Here is a 24,121-nt window from a genome sequence, read left to right on the forward strand (position 1 = left end):
TGAAACTAGTGATGTATTTTTATAGTGCTTTTCTCATGTATACAAGTTACAATATTATGTTTACTGTATCTATGGGAACACAAATTATGAACTTCTTGTGTTGGTTGGTTTGTTCATTTTTGAGACAGTGTTTCTCTGTGTAGCTCTGCTGTCCTAGAACTCACTCTGTAGACCAGGCTGGCCTCGAGCTCAGAGATCCATCCTGCCTCTGCCTCCCAAGTGCTGGGATTAAAAGTGTGCATCACCACCACATGGCTGGATATACTTATTATTAATTGGTACAGATAATGGAAGAATTTTTAAAGAAAATGATTTTTACTCATTTAAATTATTTTTTCTAGATAATAAACTTAAAATGGTTTAAATAAGTGTTAGAAGATTATGAAATATACTTATTTTACTTTTTATTAAAGAATAATATTTATCAACCCAAATACTGGTTTTACTTTTTGAAAATTCTTGCTATGAGTTACTCTTCAAAAGGAGGTTATGGGGCTGGAGACATGGCTCTGTGGGTGAGAATGCCTGCTGCATTTGCAGAGGATCTGAATTCTGTTTCCAGCATGAACATGGTGGCTCTTAACCACCTGTAACTCTAGCTCCAGTGAACATGACATCCTCTTGGCTTCTGGGGACTTACAAATGCACACGATCATACAAACATGCAAATGCGCACATATACACATAAATAAATACTTGGGGAGCCATGATGTCAGGTTCCAAGTATAAGCCTGTGCCCCTGGCCATTCTCCCCAGTACCCTTGACCCAGCAGTGTGACATGTCCCAGGAGATCAGAAAGGTACAGGTCAAGCACGAAACACCCCTTCCTAAACAGGAGCATCTTCTTCAGTACAGTGACTCCAAATGCCAAACACACATCAAAAATTTTATCTTGACTCACTGGACCTAAGCAAGTTCAGCAAATGTCATCATAATTTTATAACACTCCTAGGAACTAACTTGAGGATTTGGGCCCCTCAGCTTCTGATATTATGTTTCAAAACAGGGACAGAAAGGAAAGACTTAGCCAGGAAGGAAAATTGGACGAACATTTAACTTCTCATATTAAGTTTGGCAAAGATGACTTTTATTCTTGCATAAATAGGTCTTCTACTAATCACTGAAAATTAATAAATAAATAATTTAAGCTCAATCCCTAAGTCCAACTGTGAAAGGAAGGACTTATTCCCGAAAGTTACCCCCTTCCACACACACTGTGTCACTCAGGTGCCTGTACTTATACACATGTACATCATATAGATGCACATAATGATAATAAATAAGAATTTAGAAAATACTAAATTTTTGGATGAGGAGATGGCTCAGGGTCTAAAGTACTTATACCCAGAACTCACATAAAATCTTGATACAATATCCCAAGAGTCGATAATCCTAGTGCATCCTTTGGAGAGACAGAACAAGACGGGAGAATAGCCAAAAGCCCATGAATCAGCTAACTTGATGTGTGCAGAGTGAACAATAGAGTCATCCTATCTCAGACCAGGCATAGACCAACACCTGAGGCTGTCCTACCTTCCCATGCACCACATACATCCCAGCTGTAACCACTGGGATAAGTAATTTTATTTTTAAATGTTATATTTATTTGAGTACTTTAAAAAATGATTTATTTTTAATTATGCTTATATGTGTCTGTGTATGGGAATACACATGTGAGTGTTGGGTGTCAAGAGAGGCTGGAAGAGCAGCAAGCACACTTCACCACTGAACTGTTTCTCTAGCCCAGTGAATATTGATTTAAGATTTTATTACATTCATTGATTGATTAATTGACAGAGAAAGAGAGAAAGAGCTGCATTCTACACGTGGAACTTAGAGCACAACTTCTGGGGGTGGATTCTTGCCTTTAATCCACTGAGCCACCCTACCCGCACTTCTGTGAATCCTTATTAATAGTATTTATTCATTGTTGACCCTGCCTGTCTGGGGTCCACTTTGAGGCTACTGATCTAGAGAACTGAGAAGCAGATTAATTTAAAACTCTTAGAAACAGTGTTGGCAGTGTATAGGGCTGGTTGAAGAAAACAGGTAGGTAGGCAGAAAGGAGGGAGGTAGACAGAAGCTGCTGAACTATTAGGGCAGCTATGAAATCATTAGTCCTTGGGCACAGAGAAGTGGCCTTGGCACTAGGTGAAGAGTTTATTAAAAATGTCTTGAAATAAATGAAATCTTAAGGATACAAATGGTCTCCAAAGTGAAAAGTTAGTTATTGATTTTTGTGGTAATGATCTAGATTCTATTAAAAAGTCAAACCATAAAACTGGTGACACAGGCCTTTAATCCCAGTACCCAGGAGGCAGAGACAGGTGGATCTCTGATTTCAAGGCCAGCCTGGTCTACAGAACTAGTTCCAGGACAGCTAGGGCTGTTATACACAGAAAGCCCCGACTCCGAAAAAAACCAAAAACTGGATGTGGTTGGACACTTGTAATCTCCGTGCTCTAGAGGCAGAGGCAAACTATCAGAAGTCTGTGTTAGGGTCCTGGAGATGACAGGGATTCGATTCCCAGCACTCACATGGTTTGCAACCATCTATGAGTCCAGTTCCAGGGGATCCAATACCCTTCTCTGTACTTGCATGCCCATGCCCTCTTCTGGGCCTTGAATGCTTGTGGTGCACATGCATACATAATAAGCAAAACATACAGAAAAATAAAAATAGATACTTTATGTATTTAAGGCTATCCTGGACTAAAGAGCAAGTTCCAGATCATTAAGGCATGTAGTATAGGTTCACAATCTATTGATTGATTGAAAAATCTAGGAATCAATAAAAACACAACCTGGAGTATTTTAATCTACCTATTCCTGTTCTGTTCAGAAAAACTGGAGTATGCAAAATATGGCTACTAAAAGGATTTTTAAAACAAAAATTCATTTCTTTTGGGGCTGGAGAGATGGCTCAGAGGTTAAGAGCATTGCCTGCTTTTCCAGAGGTCCTGAGTTCAGTTCCCAGCAACCACATGGTGGCTCACAACTATCTGTAATGAGGTCTGGTGCCCTCTTCTGGCCTGCAGGCATACACGTAGACAAAATATTTTATACATAATAAATAAATAAATAAATATATTTTTTTAAAATTTTATTTCTTTCTTTTTTAAGTTGGTTTTTCAAGACAGGGTTTCTCTGTGTAGCCCTGGAATTCTCTCTGTAGACGAGGCTGGTCTCAAACTCAGAACTCAGAGATCCGCCTACTTCTGCCTTCTGGGTGCTGGGATTAAAGGCATGTGCCACCACCACCAGAGGCTCTTCTAAATCATTTTAAAACATGGCCTATTAATATTCTGTCTTTAAACAATAGTTGAGTGTGCATATGTTTGTGTCTGTCTGCATGTTGTGCATATGAGGACATGTGCCTTTGGAAGCCATAGGGTTCCCCAGAGTTTGATTTATAGGCAGTTGTGAGCTGTTCACCATTAAGTGCTAGGAACCAAACCCAAATCCTCTTCCAGAACAGTGTGTGCTCTTAATCTCTGAGCAATATCTCTAGTCTCTTTTTTTGAGCTAAGATTTCACCATCCTTGTCTTTTCTGGAACCTTCAGGCGTTATTTTGCCTCTGTTTTCCAAGTACTGGCATTAAAGTCAGCTCTTCTTTTTCTACTGACCATTTTTTGAGTAAGTATATGTGCATACAAAGTCCAGAGGGACAACTTTAGGTGTCATTCATCAGGAGCCACCACCTTTCTCTCCTTCTGCCCCCTGCCCTCAGACAGGGTCTCATTTCTCTGTCTTGGGATGCACCAAATTGGCTAGGCTGCTGTTAAGCTCCTGGGATCCTCCTATCTCTGCCTTCCCAGTGCCAAGGTTCCAAGGATTTTACGTTTCTATTTTATTAGAATTTCTCCATATATTCTTAAAACATAATAATAATAAAAATAAAGCTCATTGTTATTAATATTTTTTTAAATATTTATTTATTATGTATACAATATTCTGTGTGTATGCCTGAAGGCCAGAAGAGGGCGCCAGACCTCTTTACAGATGGTTGTGAGCCACCATGTGGTTGCTGGGAATTGAACTCAGGACCTTTGGAAGAGCAGGCAATGCTCTTAACCACTGAGCCATCTCTCTAGCCCTCCATGCTCATTGTTATTAATATTAAACTCAGTTTTTGCTCTTTTGCAAATTCCTAGGCACAAGCAGTTCTCCTGTTTCATTATCCCTAGTAGCTGAGACTATAAGGCCCCTGCCTCCTGCTGTGTCAATCCTAACAGAGTCTTAACTTATTTTATTTGCATGACTGCTTTTATTGTCTTTGTTTATGTGAGATAATCTCTGGCCTGTTGCTCAGTTCTCATGTTCATATGTGTTCTAACATTGAGATACATACTCCCTGTCATCTTAAATTTTTTTTCTTTAAATTCACTTATTTTATCTGTATATCTCTTGCCTGCATGCATGTCTCTGCAGCTGGTGCTCTTAACTACTGGCTGTCTCTCCAGCCCCATTGTTGTCATTTTGAATAGAGTTTACTTAGAAAACTTATTTGAGGCTTATCTCTCTTAAAGTAATAAGTACTGATTGAGTAAATTAGCTAATACCTTGTTTTTCAGTTGCTACCGCACACCTCTTTTTTTGGGGGTGAAGATTTTGAGATGATCTTTGTACATAGCCCTGGTTGTTCTGGAACTCACTATGTAGACCAGGCTGGCCTTGAGATCCTCTAGTGCTGAAATTAAAGACATGTACCACCACACCTACTCTCTGCCACCTGCCACCCAGTCTTAACAATATCTTGGTTTTTTGGAAGAATTTAGTGATAACTTCTGTCTTTCTCCAAGGGAGAAGGAATTGATATTGATTAAACTACAGAAAAAGTGCTAAGGTGACCAAACCAGAATCGATTAGCTTAGGAGTATGTCAGTGATAGAGAAAATGATGCAAGAAGATATGCTCTTGGTTTAAGGATATAAATTCATGAGTAACATCTGGTCATCGTCCAGCTAGATGGCTCAGCATATAACTCATACCACCAAGCCTGAGGACCTAAGTTCTAACCCCCAAATCTCATGATGAGAGAACAGACCCACAAATTGCCCTCTAACATCTACGTATACTCTTGACATGCATATGCACGCACACAGATTCACTAAACATTACACTGGGAAAAACAAATCTGGTCATCATTTTGTGTGTGTGTATGTGTGCGTGTTTATGTTAGGGAATTATATTTCTGGTCAGTTGTTTGAAGCTGCTTGATTTAGTCACTGTAGAATATTGTGTGGGTATGACTTTCTTCCCAGGTTGGCAGCAGCTTACAAGGATGATCATCCTGAGCTCCCTGACTGGCTCCTCTTCAAACTCTGTCTTTGGTCTCTAGAGAGATGGGCTGGCAAAATGTTTTTCTGAGTTGCGATCATGAAAGTTCCTGATTGGCCTTGCCTTTTGTCTTATAAGTTACTTAAAAAAAATGGTTCTGTAGATTATAAGCAAGGTTCCTGCTTGTATCTCCTTTTCCTTCCTTTTCTCTGTATCCATTTGATTTCTTTTTTCCCATTTGCATGTTATTTTTCTCCTCCTTTCATCCACCCTTTCTCTCTTCTCTCATTTCTTCGTTTTTATTTTAATTTTCGCTTAGTTCACCAATTCTGTTTTTAGGTCGGATGATGAGCAGAGCTCTGCGGATAAGGAGAGACTGGCCAGGTAGGAACTGTGTGTTAGCATGAAGCAGATGCTGCTGTTCTTCTTACCTTTGTCTCACCCATCATTTCTTCCCCTTTCTGTATTTTCTCTTATCTGTGGCAAAAAAAAAAAGGACACAATTTTTAACAAGTTTGGGTGTAACAGGAACTTCGGCTACCCCTTCAGAAAGTTGTTAAGCCGGGCAGTGGTGGCAGACTCTTTTAATCCCAGGTGTGACGAAGCAGAGGCAGGTGGATCTCTGTGAGTTTGAGACCAGCCTGGTCTACAGAGTGAGTTCTAAGACAGAGTAACCCTGTCTTGAAAAACATAAAAACAAACAAACTAAAAAGAACAAAGATTAGAAATTGCTGTATTCGTTATTTTTAATTTTTAATTTTCTCTATTACTAAATTCACAGAATGAAAAGGATTTAGAAATAATGTAGTGGGGGCTGGAGAGATGGCTCAAAGTTTAAGAGCAAGCACTGGCTGCTCTTCCAGAGGTCCTGAGTTCAGTTCCCAGCAACCACATGATGCCTCACAACCATCTGTAATGAGATCTGGTGCCCTTTTCTGGCATTCAGGTATACATGCAGGCAAAACATTGTACAATTATGTATATTGTATACCTAATAAATAAATCTTTAAAAAATAAAGAAATAATGTATTGGTGCTTTAACAGAAAAATACTCTATTAGAATACCTCTAATCGCCATTAATTCCCAATATTTAGGACATAGCACTTACTTTGCACTTCCCTATGTAGACTTCCAGACTAGATTACTCTGTCAGCAGAACTGATTGAATCCTTGTCATTTCTGAGGAAAGTTTTAGCTACCTTAGTATGACTGTTTAAAGATGGAGAGATTGCTTGGTCTGTAAAGCATGCTGTGCAGGCATGAGTACCAGAGTTTTGTCCTCAGAACCCACTAAAAAGGAGGGTGTGGGTTTATAACTCTGCATATGTGTGTGATTCTAGCACAAAAGGGAAGCAGCAGCAAGCAAATCCCTCAAGTCACCAGGCAGCTATGCTAGCTTAGTAGTCAAACCCAAGTCCCACTGAGAGATGCTGACTTAGAAAACAAGGTGGGAGGCGGGTGTCTTAAGAACTAACACCTGTGTGGTGACACACACCTTTATTCCCAGCACTCAGGAGGCAGAGGTAGGCAAATCTCTGTGAGTTTGAGGCCAGCCTGTTCTACAAAGCGAGTTCCAGAACAGCCAAGATATACAGAAAAACCCTGTCTTGGAAAACCAAAAATAAAAAAAAGTAACTCCTGAGATTTGCCTTTTTCCACATCCATGCACACAAGTGCTCACATACACTCCTGCAGTGTGCATTTGTGCACACATTACTTCTCTGGACGTCACACTCAAATTTGTCAGGTACAAAGAAAATGGATACTTTAAATTTGAGAGTAGATTTTTTTCTATGTCCCAAGCAAGGCAACTAAATATGAACCTATGTAGTGGGACCTTTTAGTGTTTTGGAAAGAGACTTTACAATCAGCCCATCTTTCCTCTTTCAAGACAGGGTCTCGTGTACCTATGCTGGCCTTAAACTCATGGTTCTCCTGCTTCTGCCTTCCAATTACTAGGATTCTGGGTATGTGCCATCATGTCCAGATAAATAATCTCTACAGTCAGATTTTCTTTTGAAGGGAGTACTAGGGGTTGGAGTTAGCTTTGTGTGCTATGGATGAACACTGTGCCCCTCCCTCTGTTAGTTCTCTTTAGGCTACTGATCATGATAGAGAAATACTGCTTTACACCCAAACCTTTCTGGTCTGCTCTTTGAGTTGGCATGCCTTACTAGTAACTGGATTATTAATACAAATATTTTTACTATTTTCCCCCTATATTACTTCTTCAAGCTGGGCCACAGATTCATTCTAGGGCTATCTCAACTCATGCCTACTACTGCTAATGCTTCTACCCTTCAGAGACCTGACTCAACATGACAGTTGTGAAGAAAGCATTGCACGGAGGAGGAGGAAAGCTCTGGGAAAGCCTTTAATCCTTTGACTTCATTTATCTCATTTTATAAGAAGTACATTTGTGTTAGATTAGTGTGGGGGTTTTTTTTGTTGTTGTTTTGATTTGGTTTTTGGGTTGTTTGGTGTGTCTCTCTCTCTCCCCCCACCATCTCTCTCCCCCTCTCTCCCCGTCTCTACAGAATAGATCCGTAAGTGGTAAAGAAGTACATAAAGATGGTAAAGCCAAGTTGTTCAGCCAGGAGCCAAAACGCAGCCTGTTCGGCTTTCTCTTTGAGGTTTTCTCTTCCATTATCATGGAAGCCCCTGAACAACCTTTTAACTTTCTGGAATTCCTGATTGTCAACTGACTCTTAGCTTATTCCTCTTAACAGTCACATTGTAATTCTGCCTCAGTTTGAAGATCTTTGTTATCTCGGTTAAAATCTGTTACCCTGGTGAAATCCAAGTTCTCTTTCCATGCTTTCAATTCTACATCTCCCTACTGTACTTCTAATCCCTGCATACATTCTGCCCTGTCTGCCGACCCACATGATAACTTTGTACTCTTCAGTTCAGTGCACTGCCAAACCCAGATACGAAGGTAGGACTTTTGTGCATTAGCGTAACAAATAAAATTCCAGAATCTTTCAGTTCTGCATTTTAATGTCATAGAAACTTACAACAAAGCAGCATTTAGTATACTTGTAGTAATAAGAGCGGCGGGGCTGCATCCCCAGCACCCCAGCCGCCTGGCTAGCTTATGCCCCGAAATAACAACACACAAATTGTATTCATTTAAACACTACTTGGCCCTTTAACTCTAGCCCTTACTGGCTAATTCTGATATCCCGATTAACCCATCTCTAATAATCTGTGAGCACCGGTCTTACCAGGAAGAGTCTAGCCTACGTCCATCCTGGGTCGGAGCTTCATCGCGTGTGAGCGGGGCATGGCGTCTCTCTGAGGCGTCTGCCCCCGAGAGGAGAGCTGTCGAGTCTGAGCTCACTTCCTCTTCCTCCCAGCATTCTGTTCTGCTTACTCCACCCACCTATGTTCTAACCTATGAGGGCCAGCCAAGCAGTTTCTTTATTTTTTTTAACCAATGACCTTGCTCCATCATATACTAAGAGAACTTATGCTATCATGTTTTCTTTTTTCTTCCTTTTTTTCTTTTTGAGACAGGTCTCACTTTGTAGCCCTGGCTGTCGTGGAGCTCACAGAGATCCTTCTGCCTCTACCTCTTGAGTACTGGGATTAAAGACGGATGCCACCATATGTGGCTTCTCTTTCCCCTTTCCCTCTCCCTCTTCCTTTCTGTCTTTTCTTTTTCTTTCTTTCTTTTTTTTTCAGAATCTCCTTTTTATTTTTTATTTTATTTTTTTATTGAAAAAAAATTTCTGCCTCCTCCCAGCCTCCCATTTCCCTTCCCCTCCTCCCACTCCTCTCCCTCTCCCCCCACTCCTCTCCCCCTCCCTCTCCAGTCCGAAGAACAGTCAGGGTTCCCTGCCCTGTGGAAAGTCCAAGGTCCTCCCCCCTCCATCCAGGTCTAGGAAGGTGAGCATCCAAACTGGCTAGGCTCCCACAAAGCCAGAACATGAAGTAGGATCAAAACCCCGTGCCATTGTCCTTGGCTTCTCATCAGCCCTCATTGTCCACCATGTTCAGAGAGTCCGGTTTTATCCCATGCTTTTTCAGTCTCAGTCCAGCTGGCCTTGGTGAGCTCCCAATAGATCAGCCCCACTGTTTCAGTGGGTGGGTGCACCCCTCACAGTCCTGACTTCCTTGCTCATGTTCTCCCTCCTTCTGCTCCTCATTGGGACTTTGGGAGCTCTCATTCCGGTGCTCCAATGTGGGTCTCTGTCTCTATCTCCATCCATCGCCAGATGAAGGTTCTATGGTGATATGCAAGATATTCACCAATATGGCTATAGGATAGGGCCATTTCAGGTTCCCTATCCTCAGCTGCCCAAGGAACTAACTGGGGACATCGCCTTGGGCTCCTGGGAGCCCCTCTAGGTTCCAGTCTCTTGCCAACCCTAAGATGGCTCCCTGGCTCCCTTAATTAAGATATATACTTCCGCCGGGCGGTGGTAGCCCACGCCTTTAATCCCAGCACTCGGGAGGCAGAGGCAGGTGGATCTCTGTGAGTTCGAGACCAGCCTGGTCTACAAGAGCTAGTTCCAGGACAGGCTCTAAAATCACAGAGAAACCCTGTCTCGAAAAACCAAAAAATAAATAAATAAATAAATAAATAAATAAATAAAGATATATACTTCCCTGCTCCCATATCCACCCTTCCTTTATTCCAACCATCCCATTTCCCCAAGTGTCTCCCATCCTCCCCTTCTCACTTTTCTCTCCCCATCTCCCCTTACCCCCATCCTACCCCACCCCCACAATCCAATTTTTTGCCCGGCAATCTTGTCTACTTCCCATATCCAGGATAACTATATGTTTTTCTTTGGGTTCACCTTCTTATTTAGCTTCTTTAGGATCACAAATTATAGACTCAATGTCCTTTATTTATGGCTAAAAACCAAAGCCCAGACTATTATACCCAGCTAAGCTTTTGTTCACTATAAATGGAGAAAACAAAATTTTCCAGGATAAAAACAAATTTAAACAATATGTAGCCACAAATCCAGCCTTACAGGAAGTAATAGAAGGAAAATCACAAACCAAGGAGTCCAACATTACCAACACTGCCCACAATAACTCAGACATATAGAGACCCTTCACCAGCACAACTCGAAGAAGGGAAACACACAAACTCTACTACCAAAAAAATGACCGGAGTTAACAACCACTGGTCATTAATATCACTTAATATCAATGGACTCAACTCACCTATAAAAAGGCACAGGCTAAGAGATTGGATACGAAAACAGGATCCAACATTCTGCTATTTACAAGAAACACACCTCAACCGCAAAGACAGGCATCTACTCAGAGTAAAGGGCTGGGAAAAGGCTTATCAAGCAAATGGACCTAAGAAACAAGCAGGTGTGACCATACTAATTTCTAACAAAGTCGACTTCAAACAAAAATCAATCAAAAGAGATGGAGAGGGACATTTTATACTCATAACAGGATGAAGTCTCAATCCTGAATATCTATGCCCCTAATATAAAAGCACCCACGTACATAAAAGAAACATTACTAAAACTCAAGGCAGTCATCAAACCACACGCACTAATAGTAGGAGACTTCAACACTCCTCTCTCACCAATGGACAGGTCAATCAGACAGAAACCTAACAGAGAAATAAGAGAATTAATGGAGGTAATGAATCAAATGGACTTAACAGACATCTATAGAACATTCCACCCAAATAGGAAAGAAGATACCTTCTTCTCTGCAGCTCATGGAACCTTCTCAAAAATTGACCACATACTCGGTAACAAAGCAAACTTCAACAGTTACAAAAAAATATTAGTAACCACCTGTGTCTTATCGGATCACCATGTATTAAAGTTAGAATTCAACAACAATGCTACTCCCAGAAAGCCTACAAACCCATGGAAACTGAACAGTCAACTACTGAACCATACCTGGATCAAGGAAGAAATAAAGAAAGAAATTAAAGTCTTCCTTGAATTCAATGAAAATAAAGAAACAACATACTCAAACCTATGGGACACTATGAAAGCAGTCCTAAGAGGACAGTTCATAGCACTAAGTGCCCACTTAAAGAAAATGGAGAAAGCACACTTTGGAGACTTAACAGCCCACCTGAAAGCTCTAGAAAAAAAAAAAGCAGACTCACCTAGGAGGAGTAGAAGACTGGAAATAATCAAACTGAGGGCTGAAATCAACAAAATAGAAACACAGAAAACAATCCAAAGAATCAATGAAACAAAAAGCTGGTTCCTGGAGAAAATCAACAGGATTGATAAGCCCCTATCCAAATTAATCAAACGGCAGAGAGAGAATATGCAAATTAATAAGATCAGAAATGAAAAGGGGGACATAACCACAGACACAGGAAATTCTTTTTTTGTTTTTTAGCACAGTTTTATGTATTCCAAGCTGGCCATGGACTTGATATGTAGCCAAGAATGAATTTAAACTTTTGATCCACTCAAATGCTGGGATTATAGGTTTATACAATTACACCTGTTTTATGAGCTGCTGGAGATCAAACCCAGAGCTTTGTGTATGCCAAACAAGTACTCGACTAGCTGAAGTAAATTCCCAATCTGAGGTGGTGGTTGCTGCTGCTTTTTCTTCTCCTCCTTTAAAAGGGGCAGGGAGCAGGGGTAGTTTTGAGACCAGTATTGCTGTGTAGCCCAGACTGGTCTTAAACTCACTTTGAAGTTCATGATGATTCTCTTGTCTTAGCCTCTCAGTTGCTGGGATTATAGACAGGCGTGTGCCACCATGCCTGGCCTCATTTGGTTCTTTTAGAACAGGCTATTACTATGTAGTTTAAGTTCCCCTAGATCTTACTATATAGCTCTTACTGTATAGCTTACTGTATACCTCAGACTTAAAATTCTTGTGCAGGAATTATAAGCATGTGCTATTCATGTCTGGCCTCTGTACTATTACTTCTTTCATCAGCTATTGATCTACTTCAATTAGCAAAAGTCGGTCATTTTCTAGCCTTCAGGTGTTTTAATTAGTAACCATGCAGTCAGTGAAGCTGAGACTTGCTCCCTTAGGAACTTAAGTAAATGAAATCAACATTTAAAAAAATTATTATTTCTAGTGTTTGTTTGTTGTTTGAGACAGCATTTCTCTGTGTAAGTCTGGCTGTCCTAGAACTCACTCTGTAAACCATTCGGGCCTTGAACTCAAGAGATCTCCCTGTCTCTGCCTCCTGAGTTCTGGGATTAAAGGCGTGTGCCACCATGCCCATCTTTAACTATTATTTTTAAGACATTTCTTTACTCTGAAGAAATAGTGATCTAGAGGAAGTGGTTTCCTGGAGAGGCATTTTATCCTTGTTCTTTGTCTAGACTTCCTTGGTTTGTTTCATGCTTACTCTGCATGAGGTTGACCTGCTTGACTTCTGAGACTTGAACTTTATTAAAACCTAAGTACTATATCTTTCAGCAGCTGACCTGGTACCCGTATCACTCTCCTGATACCAGAGGGCCAGACATGACCACCTAGAATGGAGCTTCTCTCTCTTTCTCCATGCAGGGAAAATCATAGTGAAATAGAGCGGCGGCGACGGAACAAGATGACAGCTTACATCACAGAACTGTCAGACATGGTACCTACCTGTAGCGCCCTGGCTCGAAAACCAGACAAGCTGACCATCTTACGAATGGCTGTTTCTCACATGAAGTCCTTGAGGGGAACTGGCAACACATCCACTGATGGCTCCTACAAGCCATCTTTCCTCACTGATCAGGTCTCTGGAACTTAAAGTGACTCTGAGTAGATATGTTGAAAGCTTTAGACTAATTTCGTGTGGTTTTTGTTGTTTTGTTTTGTTTTTGAGGTAAGGTCTCATGTGACCTCCAACTTACTATACTGTCAGCAGCGACATTGGCCTGATCTCTTGCCTCCACCTCCCACATGTCACCATGACCAGCTTCAGAAGTTGGAAAAATGAATTTCAGAGCCAGGCAGTGGTGGCACACGCCTTTAATTCTAGCACTCAGGAGGCTCAGACAGGCAGATCCCTATGAGTTCGAGGCCAGCCCAGTCTGCAGCACTAGTTCCAGGACAACAGACTTGAAACTCCACTCCTCCCCCCCAAAAAAGAAAAAGAATTTCGATCTTTGGGTATAACTAAGTATTGGGGTAGTGAGAAGTAGACAAAAGTTGTAAGCACTGTTTAGCAGTAGGTAGTAGGTGTTTTAGATCTTGACTCATACATACAGCCTGTGAAGTGGAAGGAGGCTGACTGCCAGAGAGAGGACCATGTTCACGGAACCAGGATTCCTTAGGTTTAGAATTCTAGAAGATGGAAAAGTTCTGTCTCAGCCCTGAAGCAACTTCTAGTCTAACAGGCAGTCGCTGTTGCTCCATGATACTTCTGTTAAATTTGGTATACACATGAAAACAGATGGCAGAGATAGTTCCGTCATTCAGGAACTCCATGTAAGAGCTATGGCTGTGCTGGAGACCCTTGGTTCAGTCTATGCTACTGCCAGAAGACCTAAATTTGAACATAATACATATTATGTGAGTGGTAAAATTATAAATGAAAAATGATGGAAAGAGGCATATGGAGAGCCGGATGGCTTTTTTGTTAATATTTTATTTGTGGTAAATATAAAGGTGAGATGTCTAAATTTATTTAGTCTCTCTAACCTTGAATGAAAGTAACTGTGGAAGACAAGTTACATTTTAATTAGAAATCCAGGACATGCCTTTAATCCCAGCACTAAGGAAGCCAAGTCCAGCCTGGTTTACACAGAGAATTCTAGGTCGGCCTGAACTATGTAGCAAGACCCTTTTTCAAAAACTAAAAAAGATATATGATTGTTCATAACAAGAAAGCAAAAAAAACACTGAGTTTGATCCCTAACACCAAATACAACTAGACATGGTAGCTCATAACCTGTGATTTTAGCACTAGGGTAGGAGTAAGAAGTTGGAAGTCATCCTCCCAAGGGCCAGCCTTGTATACATAAGACCTTATCTAAAATAAATATGTGTACACATGCAGTGTGTGATTACTGTGACCATGCCTTTTTTAAAAGCCAGTTATTAGCTATACGTGTTAGTTCTAATTCCGTACTTGTAGAGGATTGCCATGAGTCCAAGGCCAGAAGACCCCTGCCCCCCTCCAAAAACTTTATCATTGTAAGCCTTTTTATTCTCCCTTGAGTCTTAAGAAAAAGAGGTAGAGGGGGCTGGAGAGATGGCTCAGTGGTTAAGAACATTGCCCTCTTCTGGCCTGCAGGCATATACACAGGCAGAATATTGTACTCATAATAAATAAATAAATAATTTTAAAAAAAAAAGAGCATTGCCTGCTCTTCCAAAGGTCCTGAGTTCAATTCCCAGCAACCACATGGTGGCTCACAACCATCTGTAATGAGGTCTGGTGCCCTCTTCTGGCCTGCAGACATACACACAGACAGAACATGGTATACATAATAAATAAATAAATATTAAAAAAAAAGAAAAGAAAAGAAAAAGAGGTAGCTAGCATCTTAGAAAAATGGAATAAATATTTATTGTAAAAAACTTTGCCAGTGTATATTTAGGATGGGAACTCATGACTTGGCTGAGATGTGAGCCTGAAATTCGTAATGGAGCAATGTGTATATACAAAGGGTCTTCCTGTTTCTCATGACTAGAAATATATGGTTTTTCAGAGTTCACTGTTGACTTGACTTATTTTCTTAACCAGGAACTGAAACATTTGATCTTGGAGGCAGCGGACGGCTTTCTGTTTATTGTCTCCTGTGAGACTGGCCGCGTGGTTTATGTCTCTGATTCAGTGACTCCTGTTTTGAATCAGCCACAGTCTGAATGGTTCGGGAGCACACTCTATGATCAGGTGCACCCAGACGATGTGGATAAACTCCGAGAGCAGCTGTCTACTTCAGAAAATGCCCTGACAGGTGAGAGTTGGGTGGATAACAAATGAGTGGGGAAAAGTCTTTATTTTGCTGAGGCATTAGAGATATTTAAGCCCTTATATTGGTTTGTTGAATCTGACAGAGCTTATAAAAATTTTCCCTTTATGAATATAATTCTTAAATTTTATTCATGTGCAGAATATCTACTCTGTGGCTTGTTCTTAGAAAATGTTTCATAAGTGGTTGTGTTCTTAAGTTGTTTTGTGTCCTAATTATACTGTTAAAAAAACGGGGAAATTAAAATGTTGCAATAGTTTCCTTCTCCTGTCTCTACATAATAAAAGAACTATCTATGCTTGTATTTCATTTATTATTTGCCATTTTTTTTATACCAACTTGTGCTTGACGTAGTGCTAGGTTCTATGATAATAGATTCTAATATTATAGGAGAGTGGTTATTCATCAGTGTATACAGTACTTGGTTGTTACCCTTGTGTTTCTACTTTGTCATTCTTCCTCCACCCATTTAAATGAGATTTAGTCCTCTGCCAGCATTTGGGTAGAGGAATGAGTGTTATTTGTTCTGGGCAACTGTATAGGAAGTTATAAAATGGAAAGAAATAACTGGTAGTTAAAAATCCATGAAATTCTAATATCTCTGTGGTGGACATGTTTGAATTAATTTTGTAGTTTAGTTTTTTCCTTCTTTTGTGATTTTTGTACATTTTACTTCTCTAGTTTTCTGTTTCCCCAGAGGTTACTGCTGTTTTCTTTTTAGTAAATAAAGGAGAGAAAAGTTTTGTTTTCAGACAGATACGTTTCTTAGCATGTAAAATCACTAGTTTTTAAACAAGGCACCCCACCCCCAAGCCTGAAGATAATTAGTAAACTGGCTAGATGGCTTAGTGGGTAAAGGAGCTTGTTGTGTGAGCCCAGCAACTTCAGCTTAGCCTGCAGAGCCTGGGTGAAGTGGAGGGGAGATAACTCCACAGAGCTGTCCTCTGACCTCATGTATATGAATAGACTCATGCATGCAGCAACAAAAATACTGAAGTTTTGTGAAAAAAAAAATCAAGCATAAGAATACACCTTGCTTGGCCAAAGCAGTGGTGTCACACACTTTAATACCAGTACTTGGGAGGCAGAGGCAGGCAGATCTCTGGGTTTGAGGCCAGCCTGGTCTACAATAATGAGTTCCAGGACAGCCAGGGCTACACAGAGAGCCCTGTTTCCTAAAACCAAAAGAGAGAGCAAGATAGACAGAGAGACACACGCAGTGCCTCCTGCTTCCTCCGGTATTGGAATGGAAATTCCTGCCTTGCCCAGAGACATTTCCAGTGCTGTCTTAGAACTGACAGAGAGTCCTATATGGGGATTGGAGTAGTTGTGGCTTTAAAAAAGAAAAGCATCTCTATCATAAACAAGACGACTGGAGGGCAGGGAAGGGTGCTTCCTTTGCCTCCTGTATCTCCTTCTTTTCCAGTCATAAGAATTAACTTCAGATTGCTCTCCACATCCTCCTCCAGGGCGAATCCTGGATCTGAAGACTGGAACAGTGAAAAAGGAAGGTCAGCAGTCTTCCATGAGGATGTGTATGGGCTCCAGGAGGTCGTTTATTTGTCGGATGAGGTGAGTGTGAAGTTGGGATTGTGTTGTGGTAGGAATAACGAGCAGCTGAGGCTTCCATTCTGTCGAAGGCATTAACATTGAATTCCTAGAGCTACGTTCCTGGTCACAGTGGGTTATATTTAATTCTCAAGAACCTGATGTTTTGTCATAGTTCTAAATAGTCCTTACAGAAACAACACTTAATGTGGCATAGTTGATAGGTCCTGTGTTTCTCCTTAGTTCTGTATTCTTACGGCATAGTTGATAGGTCCTGTGTTTCTCCTTAGTTCTGTATTCTTACGGCATAGTTGATAGGTCCTGTGTTTCTCCTTAGTTCTGTATTATTACTTTATTTCACAGCTGTGCAATGCAGGAAAAATACTCACACAAAAAATAAAAACAAGTCTTTAAAAAAACTGGATAGAGAATCTGAGGAGATAGTTCAATACTAAGTGCTTTCTGTACAAGCATGAGAAACTGAATTTAGTCCCCAAAACCCACAGAGAAAGCTGGACATGATCACTCTGCTCATCCCATTTCTGGAGAGGCCTAGCCAGATTGGTGAACCCAGGTCCTATTGAGAGACTCTGTCTCAAGCATCAAGGTTGAAGGGCCATCTGGAGTGATGGCTCAATGGTTAAGACCTTACCCCTCTCCCACTTACATGTATTCAGACTTCAGACTCAGTATCAACATGCTTCAGCATCTAAGTTTTGGGATTATGGGCATTTTTGTTGTTTTTCAGATTTAAAAAGATACCTTGTGCGTGCATGATATATGTGGATGTGGATTCATGTGTGTGGAGGTTGGAGTACAAATTGTTGGAGGTGGTTTCCTCGTTTGACCATGTGGGTTGAAATAATCCAATTCAGGTCCTAAGACTTGTGTGGCAAGTGCCTTTACCTGATAGGCCATCTCATTGGTTATGTTTTTCAGATTTTTGTTTGTTTGTTTTGGGAGGTTTGGTTTTGTTTTTTGTTTTTGAGATGGGGTTTCTGCCCTTGCTGTCCTGGAACTTGCTCTATAGACCAGACTGGCCTCGAACTCACAGAGAGCCTCCTGCGAGCTGGGATTAAAGGTGTGCATCATCAGGCCTGGTGTTCTTTTGTTAGTTTGGTTTTGGTTTTTTCAGACTTTTGAGATGGAATTTTATGTAACCCAGCTGCCTTGGAACTTCTGCTTTTCCTGCCTATACCTCCCAAGTGTTGGTGCCAAAAAACATTTATGAAAGTCAAAAAATAAGCTCAGATTGCATAGTGTAGCTAGACTATATCCTACTTAGAGAATGTTTAAGAGAAATGGAGTTAAAAAAATTTCCTGGCAAAGGTACAAAATTCAATATTATATAGTTTAATGGTTTAGGATTCAGATTACTATAGTTTGTTTTATTTTAGATGGGATCATATTATGTTGTCCTGGCTTATTTCAAACTCCTGGACTCAAGTTATCCTCTCATTTGAGTTTCCAAGTAGCTTGGGTGTAGAGAGAGTATACCATTGTACTTGACAGAATGTTAGTATTTAGAGACAGGGTCTCACTCGGTAGCCCTGGCTGGTCTGAAATTCGCTATATTGACCAGACTGGTATGAAACTCACAGAGATCTGCCTGCCTCTATGTTCCATGTGCTTTGTTTTGATCCATAGTATTCCATGGATTTGAACTCTAGTTTTGATATTATGAGACATGGTGCTTTGATTTCATCACTTAATACTGGAGATACTATTGTCAAATTTAAAAACGTTGGCATAAGGATTAGCTAGATTGATAGCATGAAAATACTTAGTATTAAATATTATGTATTTAAATACTTAGTATTAAATATTATGTATTTAATATTTAAGTCTATCTAAAATTTACCCATTCATTTCTTTATCCCCTGTTTTTATTTTGTTTTGTTTTGTTTTGAGAGTCTCTTGTAGCCTAGACTGGCCTCAAACTTACTGTACCTGAAGGTAGGTAGCCCCGAGCTCCTGATCTGCTCATCTCTGCCTCCCAAGTGCTGGCATTACATATATGTCACCATGCTTGGCTTCTCTAATTTTTAAAGAAGTGAAAAGCCAGGCATGGTGGCACAGGCCTTTGCCAGCCCTTAAAAGGCTGAGGCAGGAGGATTTCTATAAGGCCAGCATGGCCTATAGTGAGATCTTGTCTTAAAGGAAACAGTCAAGATCTGGTAGTGCATGCTTGTAATCCTAGAACCTTGGAGGCCAAGGGAGGAAGATCATCAGTTCTAGGCTACATAATAAGACTCTATCTCTAAAAAATAAAAAATAAAATGAAATAGAAAAGGGGACTTACTGCTCAGTGGTATTGTGCTTGCCTGGGATACACAAAAGGTTTTTTTTTTTATTTTGTTTTTATTGTTATTCTGTTTGTTTGAATTTTCAGGCCAGAGTTTCTCTGCGTAGTCCTAGCTGTCCTGGAACTAGCTATGTAGACCAGGCTGACCTCAAACTCACAGAGATCCGCCTGCCTCTGCCTCCCGAGTGCTGGGGTTAAAGGTATGTGCTACTACTACCACCTGACTACGCAAAAGTCTTAATACTCTTAAAAACAAAAAAAACAACAACTTTTTTTTTTTTTAGGCCAGGCAGTGGTTGTGGCGCATGCCTTTAATCCCAGCACTCAGGAGGCAGAGGCAGGTGGATCTCTGTGAGTTCGAGGCCATCCTAATCTACAGAGCGAAGTTCCAGGACAGGCTCCAAAGCTACAGAGAAACCCTGTCTCAAAATGCCCCTCCCCCCAAAAAAAGTAAAATTTTTATGTCTTAATACTATTAAAAACAGTTTTTTAAAGTAGTCCACTAAATTGTTGGCATGGTGGTGCTTACCTGTAATCTCATCACTTGGCAGTTAAAGGCAGGCAGACAGGGAGTTTGAGGTCATGCTGTGCTGCACCAGAGCCTGTCTCAAAGGCAGAAAGCCACATAGTGGGGAGAGAGAACCAGCTCCCCTGCATTTTCTTCTGCCCTTTACATGTACACAGTGACCCACACACACACACCAAATAAATGAATTATATATGCAGACATGTGTGTACATGTGTGTTTTTAACTGGTCTGGAAATGTGACATCTTTGGTAGAGTGCTTGTCTAAATGCATGGAGCTATGGGTTCAATATCCAACACCATATAAAGTTGGTGTGTTGGTACGTGCTTGAAATACCATCACTCAGGTACTGGTGGCAGAAGGAAGGGTCAGTTGAAGGCACTCTCTGGGCCTCAGATATTTCCAGGCCAGCCTAGGCGTAAAGGTGCTGTCTCCAATTAAACAAAACAATAAAAATATTAGTTTGACAAGTCATCTTGACTTCCTTGTTGTTGCCAGTTTTATATATATAGTTGGATCTCTTTTCCTCCTGTTGTTATTTATCATAGCCCTGCAAATTTTATTTTTTTGTCTTTTAAAACAGGTGTGGCAATAGCTCCGTGGACCCAGTTTCCATGAATAGACTGAGCTTTTTGAGGAATAGATGCAGGTAAAATCCGTAGCAATGAAAACGGAGTTTACTTTAGCTAACCACTCTCTCTCTTTTACCTCACCGTTACTTACTTTCTAGCAGTGTTTCTCAGCTTATTTCTTATTTTTGTGTTTTCGAGACAAGGTTTCTCTGTGTAGCCCTAGCTTTCCTGGAACTCATTCTGTAGCCGAGGCTGGCCTTGACACAGAGATCCACCTGCCTCTGCCTCCGAGTTCTGCTATTATTTAAAGGTGTGTGTCCAGTTTCTGAACTTAAAAGCTTCTCTTGCTCATTCTGTTTAAGAAAGTTGCTTCTACTTTACCTATTTTTCTTGGTGTGTGTGTGTTTTTGTTATATGGTGTGGTTTACTTCAACAGGGGTTAAAAACTTGGCTATTTTGGGGGTGGGAAAGAGCAGGCACTGAGTAGATAGTTTTCTGGCTCTCCAGGAAGCTGAAGTTAAAGGTGCTTAGACTTTGTTTCCCTAAAATTTGGGCTTCTGGGGTGGCTCATCTGATAAAGGTAATTGCTGCCAACCCTGACAGCTGGCAGTCTCTGGAGCTCACATGGTAGAAGGAGAGAACTGACTTTCTTAGGTTGTCCTCTGACTTCCATGTACCCACACACACATACATACATACATACATACATACATAAACAAGCAAATGGGGCCAGCAAGATGGCTTAGCAGATAAAGTCACTTGCTTCAAAATGAGTTCAGTCCCCACAATCCACGAAAGGGAAGATGGAAAGACTCGATTCCACGGAGTTGTTTTCTCCTCTGACTGCCAACCTCCACAGGTTTTAGGTGGTATATAAAGCCCCACACTTATCATACATATATTAGTACTAATAAATGGATAAGTAAATAAGTGGATGAATGAATGCTTTTAGAGGATAAGTTGACTTCGTAGAACATGCCCCTGTTTCCTATCTCTTCCAGGAATGGCCTTGGCTCTGTGAAGGATGGAGAACCTCACTTTGTGGTGGTCCACTGCACAGGCTACATCAAGGCCTGGCCTCCAGCAGGTAAGAAAGTGATGTCACAATTTCTCTCTTGATGCACTTGCTTACTTAGAAAATTGTCAATTAAAAAGAAAAAAACTTTTGATGGGGTTTTTCTAGGCAGGGTTTCTCTATGTAACAGCTCTGGCTATCCTGGAACTCTCTTTGTAGACCAGGCTTACCTCAAACTCACAGAGATCCTCCTACCTCTGCCTCCTGAGTGCTTGGATTAAAGGTGTGTGCCACTACCTCCTGGCTTTTTTTTTCCTCCTGAATGTGTCATTGGAAACATTAAAAGAGGCTGGAAAGAGGGCTCAGCAGTTAAGAGCACTGACTACTCTTGCAGAAAACCTGGGTACAGTTCTCAGCACCCATATGTTGGGTTACAACCACCTACAACTCCAGTTTGTTGGGATCTGATACCCTCTTCTGTGCCCTGAACTCACACAGGCAAATACACAAAAATAAATAAATCTTTTAAAGTATATTGCTGATACTTACTCATTTTTTAGTATGTAATATCATATATAAAATAGATACTTATTGCTGCCCTGGAACTCCTGAGTTCAAGCAGTTTCCCCATTTCAACCTCTTCCTGGAATTGCCAAACATGAACAAACAAATAACCAAGTAACTATTATATTATAGTTTTAAAATGTCCAAATTCATAATATTTTACACTAAATACTATGTCTTTAAGCAGTTGTGGCAAAGAAACACTGGAATTTTATTTTACTTTAGACAGGGTCTCACTATGTAACCCTGGATATCGTGGAACTCTTTATATAGACCAAGCTAGCCTCAGACTCACACAGTTCCACCTGCCTTTGCCAGTTAAATGCTAGGATTAAAGGTGTGCCATCACTATGCCCAGCTGGAAACATTAGAATGTCATGCAATTAATTTGGGCAAACTGAAATGGGAGCGAGGCTTTGAGGAGTAAATGGAAAATTTCTTGATTGCAGTAATTTTAAAAGGGGACTTTTCTCTGGAAAGTGTAGATGTGAGTAGAATACTTTTATTTGAATTTGAGATTAAATCAGAGATGCGACAAAGGTGGTATTGTGTTCAGATCAGATTTTTGTTTTGTCTTAAGAAGGTGCTCTCCTACCTCGGCCTCACAAGTGTCAGGATTACAGACTTGATTTTCCATGCCTAGCAAAATCAGCTTTCCAAATCTTACCTTCTTTAGTACTTCCCCACTGGAAGAGTGTTATTGGGAAATGGGCATTTACAGAAGCCGGAAATGCAGAGAAAAGAGAGACAAGTTGGTTTTTTTTTTTTTAAATATATTTATTTATTCATTATGTATACAGTATTCTGTCTGTGTGTATGCCTGCAGGCCAGAAGAGGGCACCAGACCCCATTACAGATGGTTGTGAGCCACCATGTAGTTGCTGGGAATTGAACTCAGAACCTTTGGAAGAGCAGGCAATGCTCTTAACCTCTGAGCCATCTCTCCAGCCCCGAGAGACAAGTTTTAATTATTATTTATTTTATGTGTATGGGTGTTTTGTCTGCATGTATGTCTGGGCACCACCTGTTTGCCTGGTGCCCCCAGAGTCCAGAAAACAGTATAAGATCCCCTGGGATTGGAGTTACAGATGGTTTTGAGCTGCTGTGTGGGTGCTGGGAATTAAACCTGGGTCCTCTGGAAGAGCCAGTGATCTTAACCACTGAGCCTTTTCTCAACTCCTGTTTTTAAGAAAATTTTAAGAAAAAATTAACATTGTTTTGGAAAAACTGCATTTTCTTTCTGGCATTATGTCAGCAGTTTAACCTATGGTAAGTTATTTGATCTTTACATCAGTTTTCTTATCTATGATTTGGTATAATATATCCTGAAATGTATTGGTGAACCTTTAGTCACTTGCCTTTAAAGGGATTTGAGTTTGAGATCTCTGAGTCATTCTTGTTTTCCTTCACGAAGGTGTCTCCCTCCCAGACGATGACCCAGAGGCTGGCCAGGGGAGCAAATTCTGCCTAGTGGCCATTGGCAGGTTGCAGGCAAGTGTGAATCTTCACGTCTATGTTGCTTTCAGATCAGGAAATAAATCTTTGCAGGACTTATTTGTGTTAATTTTTTTTACTCTGTGAATACATAGAAAAAATCCATAAATCTAAAAATCTGAAAAAATATGTTATTTATAGTAAACCTTGCTTATTCTCAGATTTGCCAAAAGTCAAGAGCGTGAAAGAGGGTGTTGATACTGCTGCTGACACTTCCCTGTGTTGTGTATACCTCCAGCTTATAGATTCAAGGGATCCTTTCACGTTAGCCTTTGAGAGCTTGGAGTTTAGGAAGGCAACACCATGCCAGGCTTTGCTTGACTCTGTTATTTATAGTTTTGCAGTAGTTACTTTTCCATTTCTGGTTAATTTCTTTTGTCCCTGTGCAAAACAAGTACAATTGGTTTTCTTTTGTTATTACATGCCTTATGATAGATTTTAAAAAATATTTTTAAAGTTTATTTTTATTTTGTTTATGGGTATTTTGCTTGCATGTATGTGTACCACTTGACCTGCCATATGGGTGCTAGGACTTGTATAGGTGGACTTTTCTGTCCCACCATCCAGTTCCCAAATAGCCACACAGATACTTAATATTAATTATAAATGCTTGACAAACATATATATAATTTATAACATTTTTATGTTATCTTTATTATTATGTATATAGTATTCTGCCTGCAAGCTTGCCTTCAGGCCAGAAGAGGGCACCAGATCTCATTACAGATGGTTGTGAGGCTTAGGCTCATTTCTTATAACATAACCCATCTCTATTAATCTATGTGCTGCCCCCGGGCTCGTTTACCTCATGTATATACTTCCCATTCTGCTCACTCTACAGTTTAATGGTGTCTCCTCTGACTCCACCCCTCTTATTTGTTTGTTTGTTTATTTGTCTGCATATATGTCTGAGGTTGTCAGCTACCTGG

General features: G+C 40.5%; 1 protein-coding gene across 4 annotated transcripts in view; it reads left to right on the forward strand.

The window, feature by feature from the left end:
* LOC121437877 (aryl hydrocarbon receptor nuclear translocator) overlaps positions 1–24,121 on the forward strand; it is a 69,599-nt gene that overhangs the window by 26,982 nt on the left and 18,496 nt on the right. For 3 of the 4 annotated variants that reach the window (XM_041637987.1, XM_041637989.1, XM_041637990.1), the window contains 7 exons: positions 5,622–5,666; positions 12,769–12,982; positions 14,939–15,152; positions 16,637–16,739; positions 20,131–20,196; positions 21,121–21,206; positions 23,113–23,189. In XM_041637987.1, coding sequence (XP_041493921.1) covers positions 5,622–5,666; positions 12,769–12,982; positions 14,939–15,152; positions 16,637–16,739; positions 20,131–20,196; positions 21,121–21,206; positions 23,113–23,189 — 805 coding nt within the window. The remainder of the gene's footprint in view (positions 1–5,621; positions 5,667–12,768; positions 12,983–14,938; positions 15,153–16,636; positions 16,740–20,130; positions 20,197–21,120; positions 21,207–23,112; positions 23,190–24,121) is intronic. The other variant, XM_041637988.1, reaches the window with a different exon arrangement.

This window comes from Microtus oregoni, unplaced genomic scaffold (assembly GCF_018167655.1).
Source record: "Microtus oregoni isolate MIOR12 unplaced genomic scaffold, Mior012 000054F_ref0000373, whole genome shotgun sequence".
Lineage (NCBI taxonomy): Eukaryota > Metazoa > Chordata > Mammalia > Rodentia > Cricetidae > Microtus > Microtus oregoni.